The sequence below is a fragment of the Oryctolagus cuniculus genome, chromosome 7 (genome assembly GCF_964237555.1).
Source record: "Oryctolagus cuniculus chromosome 7, mOryCun1.1, whole genome shotgun sequence".
Classification (NCBI taxonomy): Eukaryota; Metazoa; Chordata; class Mammalia; order Lagomorpha; family Leporidae; genus Oryctolagus; species Oryctolagus cuniculus.
In genome coordinates, this window is record NC_091438.1 from 135,085,878 (window position 1) to 135,095,812 (window position 9,935).

Genomic DNA, 9,935 nt, shown 5'->3' on the forward strand with positions numbered 1-9,935 from the left:
CTTGACGCCTTATTTCCGTGCCTCGGCGACTGCGTCGGCGCGAGGCTGTATGTTAGGGGCGGTCGTCCTGAGCGTGTGCCGGGAGTAGACGCGGACGCTGGCGCGTATTGGAGGATGTGGTTGTATTTCGCGCTTTGACTTTCTTGGCTGTACGTTTTGCCGCTGACTCTGGAAACGCAACCGGTAGCCTCAAGCAAGAGACAGGATTTCGGCCCCGGAAGCGCGGATCTGAGGGGAGAGGGGACTCGGGCCCTGGAGTCCGCGGTCTGATGCCGGAGACCGCCCTGCCCGGCTCTTGGAGAGCAGCCGGAGCGCCGCGAAGTGGAGAACAAGGGTCCTCACCCCTTCAGCGCCTCGCGTCCGGAGGGACGTGGAGGCCAGAGCCCGAGGTCGGAATAAACTCCCGCCGGCTTGGCCCCCTCCGGCCATTCCGTCCCCAGCCTTTGCCGTTCTCCTGCGGAGATGACTGCGGACCGGCCGTTGCTGGCCGTGCGGGAGGCGCTCAGGCGCTGCTTCCCCGCCGTGGAGGAGCAGCAGGGGCTGTGGCAGGGCGCCCTGCGGGACTGCCAGCCCCTAGTGGCCGCGCTCAGCAACCTGGCCGAGCAGATGCAGGCCTCGCAGAGCGTGCGCTTCGAGGACGTGCCGGCGCTCCGGGCCTTCCCCGACTTGCAGGAGCGGCTGAGGCGCAAGCAGCTGGAGGCGGGAGACGCCGTCCTGGACAAGCTCGGGGAGAGGCTGTAAGGGGCTCCAGAGGGGCAAAGCGGGCGCTTCTGGCCCTGGGGGGCGGAGTGGGGGCGGCCCGGCCTGGCTGTCGGTTGCCCCGGGTCGGCTGTGCGAGGGCCCTTTTCTGGCATTTGCCTTGTCAGAGACCCGGAAGGGCAGTGGTGGGCGAGCAGAAGGGAGAAGGAATGGAGCCCGCGTGTTAGTCTGCCTCTGTAGTTCTCACTGGTAAGAGGCCGTGAGGGCTGTGGTGTAGACTCGGCAGGTGCCAGAGCCAAGGGTTTTATGTCGGCCGGCCCGGGGAGTTGGGCCTGGTCAGAGCCCAGCCCTCACCCCCACTTTGTTCTGTGCCCGTGACGGGCCTCCCAGCTCAGATTTCCGCGTGTGGCTGGACCCTCCGCCTCACCTTAGGAGGATGCTTAAAAGGCTTGTGGAGAACTGGAATGAAAAGAAATTTATTTCGGTGGGAAGCATTTTTTTGGAATCCAGGTGTAGCCTTTTCATAATTCACAGTTTCCCATGAACTTTTTGAGGTCCTCTCATATGCATGGGTTTCAAAAAAAATTTTTGTGCCATAATAAACTTACTTAATTTCATTTTCCATGGACTTTTTGAAATATGCATAGATTATTCCCGATGGACAGAGCACCTGTTCCTTGACCCAGAACAAAAGACAGTTCCAGTATAGTGTCTGTGCCACAGACTAACACAGGAAACTGTCAAAGATGAGGACCTTCCTTTCATTCATTTTTTTTTAAAGATTTATTTTATTTATTTGAAAGACAGTGTTACAGAGAGAGGTAGAGACAGAGAGAGAGGTCCATCCATCCATCTGGTTCACTCCCCAGATGGCCGCAACGGCTGGAACTGCGCCAATTCGAAGCCACGAGCCAGGAGCTTCTTCCAGGTCTCCCACGTGGGTGCAGGAGTCCAAGGACTTGGGCCATCTTCTACTGCTTTCCCAGGTCATAGCAGAGAGCTGGATCAGAAGTGGAGCAGCCGGGACTAGAACCAGCGACCATATGGGATGCTCGCACTGCAGGCCAGGGCTTTAACCCACTGCCCTCTTTCATTCATTTATACAAATGCATTTATTTATTTTAAAGTTGTTTTTTTTTTTTTTTTTTTTTTGAAAGGCAGAATTTACACAGAGAAGGAGAGGCAGAGAGAGAAAGGTCTTCCACCCACTGGTTCACTTCCCAATTGGCTGCAACGGCTGGAGCTGCACCAGTCAGGAGCCAGGAGCTTCTTCGGGTCTCCTATGCAGGTGCAGGGCCCCCAGGACTTGGGCCATCTTCTACTGCTTTCCCTGGCCATAGCAGAGAGCTGGATCGGAAGAGGAGCAGCCGGGACTCGTGCCAGCAATGCAGGTGTTGGTGGCTTTACCCGCTGCGCCACAGCGCTGGCCTCCAAAATGCATTTATTAGATACCAATGGGATGCCAAATACAAGGTGCTAAGAATACATCAATGAACCAGCGTTCTGATGATAGTCACGTGGAAGAGATGGCCAGCCCGCCAGGTTCTGGGGTGTTCTGAGATGGTAGTCACAGCCTGTTGGGGAAGGGACGTGGAAAGCCCGACGGATGCGCAGATGTGGAAATGAGTGGTGCTGCCTAGGGAACGGGTGGCTGGAGTGGAGGTGGGAGTGAAAGAGGGGAGCCAGTTTGTGAGGTGCACGTGACTGGCGTATCCGTCTCTGGCTTCCAGAGCGAGGGGAGTTTGGTGAGGCGTGAGGGCAGAAGTTGCCAAGAGCCTCCTGCGTAGACAGTTTCAGTATAGCTCCTTAGGAGCTGTTGAGAAGCTCTGTGGACGTGGGAGACCTGGAAGAGCTCCCGGCTTCTGGCTTCGGATTGGCTCAGCTCCAGCTGTTGCGGCCAACTGGGGAGTGAACCAGCGGATGGAAGACCTCTCTTTCTCTTTGTCTCTGCTTCTCCTCGCTGTGTAACTCTTTCAAATAAATAAATAAATCTTTAAAAAAAAAAAAAAAAGCTCTGTGGGAATCGACATTGATTATTCTGGTGAAACAGTGGGCTTAGTCCAGATGTGCGTCAGCAGAATAAAGGCAGCGTGGGATATTGAGCCCTAAAGAGGAGAGCCTGGCACACATGGGAGAGCTTTACAAACAGCATGCTACAGCAGAGGAGCCAGACAGTAAAAAGCCACATGGTGTGTGATTCCATCTGTAATGTCTCCAACAGTGGGTGCATGGGAGAGGAAGGAGATGGCGGCCGCAGGGCCGGGATGGAGGGGCGCCTGGGGGAGTGAGTACTGGATGAAGGTTTCATTTCAGGAAGACGGAGGCGTTGTGGGACTGGATGGTGATGCTTGCTCGATTTTGTGAATATGAGAAAGCCCACTCAATTTTGTACTTATTTTAAAAAATAAGCTTATTTTTAGAGCAGTTTTGGTTTCCCAGCAATACTGAGTGGAAGGAATAGAGAATGCTCTGTGTCCCCTGTCCCCACACAGGCTCACCTCCCCACTGGCTACATGGCGCAGCACAGTGAGGCATTGTGACCGTTGCTGACGTGACACTGACCTTTATCCCTGCAAGTCCGTCCTTCGCATCAGCATCCGCTTCCTGTGGGTCAGGACAGACATGGGGATAGCGTACACCAGTGTCACATACAGAGTAGTCTTCCACAAGGTGTTCCCTTTTTTTCTGAAATATAACTCACAAACGATAAAACTCAGTCTTTAAATGTATACAAGTTACAGTGAGGGGCCGGCGCTGTGATGTAGCGGGTGAAGCTACCGCCGCCTGCAATGCCAGCATCCCATGTGGGTGCTGGTTCGAGTCTTGGCTGCTCCTTTTCTGATCCAGCTCTCTGCTATGGCCTGGGAAAGCAGTAGAAGGTGGCCTAAGTTCCTGGGCCCCTGTGCCTATGTGGAAGACCAGAAGACGCTCTTGGCTCCTGGCTTCAGACCAGCCCAGCTTTGGCCATTGTGGCCATTTGGGGAGTGAACCAGCAGATGACTTTTCTCTCTTTTTGCCTCTGCCTCTCTGTAACTCCGCCTTTCAAATAAATGAATAAATCTTCAAAAAAAATTATTTGAGAAGCAAAGGGAGAGAGATCTTGCACCCGTTGTTTTACTCCCCAGTGGTTGCAACAGCCAGGGCTGGGCCAGGTCAAAGCCAGGAGCCAGAAACTCCATCTGGTCTCCCACGAGTGGCAGGGACCCATGCACTTGGACCATCATCCACTGCCTTCCCCAGCCACATTAGCAGGGAGCTGGATTGGAAGTGGAGCAGCCATGACAAACCGGATTTCAAAATGGGATGCCAGCATCACAAGCGGAGGCTCAAACAGCTGCACCACAATGCTGGCCCCCAAGCCGATGGCTTACACGTGAGGAAGAGTAGCTTTCCTGGGTCCTGCAGAGGCAGACACTGGCATTCTAGAATTCCCTAGGCTGGGGCTAAGGAGCGTGTGGCTAGAAATGGTTGGTTGCTCCAGTGTCCTCTGCTTGTTCCCCTTTGTTTACGTGCCTTGGGACAATGAGCATCTGCTCTCCTTAGGCAGTTTTATGGCATCCCTAGAAGACTTTTTGGTCTTCACTTTTCTCTGGCAACAGGGCTTCCTGTTCAACTTTAAGAACAATGTACCTAGGACCATTGCAGTGGCCTACGGAGTAAAGCTGCCACCTGCAGTACCGACATCCCATATGCTCTATTTCCAACCCAGCTGCTTGCTGAGGGCCTGGGAAAACAGCGGAAGATGGCCCAAGTACTTGGGAGATCTAGGAGAAATTCCTGGCTCCTGGCCTCAGATGGGCCCAGCTCCAGCTGTTGGCGGCCATTTGGGAAGTGAACAAGTGGATAGATCTTGTTCTCAGGCCGGCGCTGCGGCTCACTAGGCTAATCCTCTGCCTTGCGGCGCCGGCACACCCGGTTCTAGTCCCGGTCGGGGCACCGGATTCTGTCCCGGTTGCCCCTCTTCCAGGCCAGCTCTCTGCTGTGGCCTGGGAGTGCAGTGGAGGATGGCCCAAGTGCTTGGGCCCTGCACCCCATGGGAGACCAGGATAAGTACCTGGCTCCTGCCATCAGATCAGCGCGGTGCGCTGGCCATGGCGGCCATTGGAGGGTGAACCAACGGCAAAGGAAGACCTTTCTCTCTGTCTCTCTCTCTCTCTCACTGTCCACTCTGTCAAAAAAAAAAAAAAAAAGTAGATCTTGTTCTCTTTCTGTAACTCTGCCTTTCAAATAAATGTTAATTTTTTTTAAAATGTACCATGCCCCTTCTTCAGCCTCTTTCCCTAAGTCAGGTCTTGATTCTTTAAAAAAACAAAACAAACAAACAAACAAACAAAAAACCTATTTATTCATATTTGAAAGAGTTACAGGGGTAGAGGGATCTTCCATCTGCTGGCTCGCTCCCAGATGGTTACAGCCACTGGGGCCGGGCTGGGCTGGGCCGGGCCAGGCTGAGGCTTGGAGCCAGCACCTTTTTCTAGGTCTCCCTCATGGGTGCAGGGGCCCAAGGACTTGGGCCATCTTCTGCTAACTCTGCCAGGTGTGTTAGCAGTGAGCTGGATTAGATGTGGAACAGCTGGGACTCAAACCGGACCCCATATGGGATGCTGGCGCCACAGGTGGTGGCTTAACCCTCTAAGCCACGACTCCGGCCCTGTTCTTGATTCTTGTTCACCTCTGCTGTCACTAATCTGCTGAGAGCAGTGGTCTCCGGAGTAGTTTTCCGGCAGGGGGCATCTAGCGCTATCTGGAGATGTTCCTGGTTGTGGCAACTTGGGGAGGATGGCAGCACAGTGGCTGCCACGGAGGGGGCCGAGGTCAGGCACGCTGCTGACCGGCCTGCAGCACGCAGGCCAGCTTCCACAGCCAAAAGCCGTCTGATCCAGGCCTAGAACCTTCTTTGCCGGGTTCCTTTTTCGTGGTGTCACCTGATGTCATTCTCTTCCCCCAGAGCCACCCTCCTCAAGGTGCGCGACACGGTCAGCAGCCAGGTGGAGCGAGTGTTCCAGGTGTATGAACAGCACGCGGACACGCTTGGCCTGGACGCCGTCCTGCAGCCCTCGGCGGCAAGCCCCTCTGTGGCCGACATGTTAGAATGGTTGCAAGACATGGACAGACATTACCGAAACTCGTATCCTTTGCACACGCTGTGTCCACAGCTGTTTGTTTTATTAGACAGCTGTATCCTTTGGGTCAGTCCTCTCTGGTTCTTGAGCTTGGATTCCTCCTGAGTCCCTTAGTACAAGGAGTCCCCAAGAATTGTATCGAGCAGCCACTACCTCCCGGGTACTTGCTAGGTGCTTGAGACAGGCATTAAAAATACAGAAGGTCAGGTGGTGGTAAGCACCGTGGAGGGGCCTGTGACTTTAAATAAGGCGGGCAGGGCGGCCTCATGAGAAAGGTCTGTGGTGGTAATGGAGAGGGCCGTGTGAATACTTGGCATGTTGCAGCCCGAGGGAACATCCCGTCTGAAGGCTCTGAGCGGAGAGCATGCTTGGCAGACTCAGGAGACAGCAAGGGCGCCCCGTGGCCAGAGCAGAGTCCTGGGGGGAGTCTCGCAGGCCGTGAAGCTGCTGAGATGGCGCCAGATGTTGCAGAGCCCTGAGGTCTTTGGAAGGATTCCTTTTTATGATTTTTTTGTTTATTAAGGGACACAGAGAGATCTTCCATCTACTGGTTCACTCACAAAATGCCCACAACAGCCCGATCCAGCCAGGCCACAAGCCAGAACAATCCAGGTGTCCCACGTGGATGGCGGAGACCCACATCCTGCAGCCTCCGGGAGTGTGCATTAGCAGGAAGCTGGAGTCTGGCAGAACGGGGACTGGGGTTTTCAAGTGGAGGAGTGACATGATGAGATCAGTGTTTTCCATGGTATCGGGCCGGCTGTGTTCTGGGGAAGGGCTTGGGGGACAAGGGTGGAAGCAGGAAGTCCAGTTAGTTAAGGTTGGGGCCTTTTTCTCTTGAGTCTTTTTTTTTTTTAAAGATTTATTTATTTATTTATTTGAAAGTCAGAGTTACACAGAGAGAGGGAGAGGCAAGAAGACAGAGAGATCTTCCATCCGCTGGTTCACTCCCCAAATGGCCACAATGGCCGGAGCTGTGCTGATCAGGAGCCAGGAGCTTCTTCCGGGTCTCCCACGTGGGTGCAGGGGCCCAAGGACTTGGGCCATCTTCTACTGCTTTCCCAGGCCATAGCAGAGAGCTGGATCGGAAGTGGAGCAGCCGGAACTAGAACTGGGCCCATATGGGGTGCCAGCACGTCAGGCCAGGGCATTAACCCGCTGCGCTACAGCCCCTCTCTAGAGTCTTGCCCAGTGCTCCCATGGAGCGTCCGGCTCCATGTGGATGCCTCACAAACCCCAGCCTCTGTGTCGCCTCTGGTATTTGGGGCGTTTGAGTCCCTGCAGATGCCTGCAACTGGGTGGCTCATAGAACTGCAAGCTCGGGGTTAACGCTGAGCTTCTCGGTCTGAGCCGCACGCTGCACCCCTCTTCCTTAGCTGTAGCATCAGCCCTGTCTGATGACCCAGTCTGGGAGCGTAAGGGCCTTCTCTCTCCTCTCCCTCCCTGTGTGCCTTAATTGTAACAGGGTCCTCGCACCAGCAGCGGCAGCCGCCCTGACCGCGCGCTCACTGTGCGCTCACAGTGCTTACACCGGCGCTCATCGAGCTCTCCGTCCCCATTCCCCTGGTGCTGCCTATCCTTTCCTTGCCTCCGTCCCCTCGGCTGCATCCCTGTTTGTTTTGTTTTGTTTTGTTTTAAAGAATTTATTTATTTGAGAGGTGGAGTTGCAGACAGAGAGGGAGAGAAAGAGAAAGATCTTCCATCCACTGGTTCACTCCCTAAATGGCCGCAACAATCAGAGCTGGACCAATCCAAAGCCAGGAGCTTCTTCTGCGTCTCACACGGGTGCAGGAGCCCAAGGATCTGGGCCATCCTCTACTGCTTTCCCAGGCCATCAGCGGGGAGCTGGGCGGAAGTGGAGCAGCCGGGACTTGAACCGGCGCCCATATGGGATGCCAGTGCTGCAGGTGGAAGCTCAGCCAGTACACTACAGCACCGGCCCCCACTTCCATTTTCTTTTTGAGTAGTCCTTAGCTTCCGGAAGGTACCTGAAGAGAAAGGACCTCCTCTCCTCCATCCAGTGGGGAGACTTGGCCAGCATCCAAGCTTTGCCCCAGGCCTGGGACCGAATTCCAGAAGCGGAACACCAAGAGTTCGTGCAAGGTGCTGGCTTTGTCTATCCCTTCCTGCGTCCGCTCCTCCCTTATTTCCCTGCACTCACCTCCCACGCCTCCCTTCTTTCCCGCGCTCACCTCTCGCTCCTCCCTTCTTTCCCGTGCTCACCTCCCACTCCTCCCTTCTTTCCCGTGCTCACCTCCCCCTCCTCCCTCCTTTCCCGCGCTCACCTCCCGCTCCTCCCTTCTTTCCCATGCTCACCTCTCCCACTCCTCTTTCCCCACGCTCACCTCTCCCACTCCTCCCTTTTTTCCCCCGCACTCACCTCCCCCTCCTCCCTTCTTTCCCGTGCTCACCTCCCCCTCCTCCCTTCTTTCCCGTGCTCACCTCCCCCTCCTCCCTTCTTTCCCGTGCTCACCTCCCCCTCCTCCCTTCTTTCCCGCACTCACCTCCCCCTCCTCCCTTCTTTCCCGCACTCACCTCCCCCTCCTCCCTTCTTTCCCGTGCTCACCTCCCCCTCCTCCCTTCTTTCCCGTGCTCACCTCTCCCACTCCTCCCTTCTTTCCCGTGCTCACCTCCCCCTCCTCCCTTCTTTCCCGTGCTCACCTCTCCCCCTCCTCCCTTCTTTCCCGCGCTCACCTCCCGCTCCTCCCTTCTTTCCCATGTTCACCTCTCCCACTCCTCCCTTCTTTCCCGTGCTCACCTCCCCCTCCTCCCTTCTTTCCCGCGCTCACCTCCCACTCCTCCCCTTTCTCTGTGCTCACCTCCCCCACGCTGCCTGTGTCGTACGTTCGTGTTTGCAGCAGTGGTGATCGGCCACAGTTTTTCTCTCTCCTACTCCAGATACGCTGTTGAATGTTTCGTTCTTCCTGGAAGAGTAAGGAAGCTGTGTGTTTCGCTGGAGAAAGGGGTGGAGGCGAGGCACCAAGGTCTCAGACTGACACTGCTCCGCCCTGCGGCTTCTTGGGAAATGCCAGCAATGCGGCCGCACCTAGCTGCAGGGCCAAGGCCTGGAGCCGAGGTCTGGGTTTGCGGAGCACTGGGGCTTCTCCGCGCGGCACACAGCTGACTCTGGGCCACGCTTGCCGTCTCCTGAGGCTCAGGGAAGTGGACAGAGGTCGAGAGTGAGCGGGAAAGGCAGAGCACAAGAACACGGCGTGGTTGTCTCCTTCCTAAGGCGCAGAGCGGCAGGGAGGGAGAGGACTGGGTACCTGGGCAGCATCCGAAGCACCGAGTCTGGTGGACGGCAGGCCCTGGGCCCACGTGATTGTGCCAGTAACTGACTCCCGGGCACAAGGAGGGTGGTGGTGATGACTTAAAGAAATAAAGGTGCTATTGATGGAAAACGTTTAAAAATTGGTCTTTGACCCGTTTCCTAGCTCCTGATTCTTGAGCCCCTTTCCATTTCCAGAGCCTGCCACCAGGGGGCGGTGGTGCTGCATGAGTGGCTCCGGATGCCTTGTCCTGGGAGAGTGGCTCTGTTGCTGTAGGGTCTGAGAGCTGACTGATTGCCAGTGCCCTGGGAGCTTCACCCGCAGGAAGACAGAAGCCCGGTGTCAAGCGGTCCTGGGGGCACTGTTGAGGCCCATGCCTTCCTCTGCCGTGGTCATGATACTTCTAGAACGTTCACTTCCCCGGGGGGTGTAGAAATCTTGATCATTGGATGTAACAGGGCTTAATAAACATGAAGACTTTTATTTCAGGATGAAATGGTTTTTGTTCAGAAGTGGTATACTTATTACAGAAGTGGTATACGCTTTCTAAAAAATTGTAGGAAACGGGTATATACTAGATCTTAGATTTTGCATGTATTTTTCCATTTTTCTATCTCCAAAGGTGAATATTCTGATAATAAAAAACTGAAATATTACATAGAAATGTGCCATTGTTGACCTGCCAGATAGCTATTATTAGTTATGTAGCGTCTAGCCTTCCAGGAATGTATACAATTGTATGCGGTACATAATCATTACTGTTGGGTGCAGAGTCTTATGAGGGACTCAGATGAGAAGAGATAAAAGAAAACCGTCGAGAAGCTCACGGGGCCATGAGGCAAAG

At 54.9% G+C, this 9,935-nt stretch overlaps 1 protein-coding gene across 3 annotated transcripts; it reads left to right on the forward strand.

Annotated features, from left to right (window-relative positions):
* The first annotated feature begins 2 nt into the window (after positions 1-2).
* Positions 3-9,582, forward strand: AIRIM (AFG2 interacting ribosome maturation factor). 3 transcript variants are annotated; one of them, XR_011390773.1, is made up of 4 exons: positions 3-737; positions 5,648-5,827; positions 7,562-7,925; positions 8,721-9,582. XR_011390773.1 is itself a non-coding variant. In XM_002720653.5 (4 exons), the coding sequence occupies exons 1-4, from the start codon at positions 463-465 to the stop codon at positions 8,756-8,758; spliced, it is 612 nt and encodes a 203-aa protein (XP_002720699.1). In that variant the 5' UTR covers positions 8-462; the 3' UTR covers positions 8,759-9,582. The 3 variants fall into 3 exon arrangements, 2 of the variants coding, with proteins under 2 accessions (XP_002720699.1, XP_051688001.1); XM_002720653.5 differs by having other exon boundaries at positions 8-737; positions 7,807-7,925; XM_051832041.2 differs by having other exon boundaries at positions 400-737; positions 7,797-7,925.
* Positions 9,583-9,935: the final 353 nt, after the last annotated feature.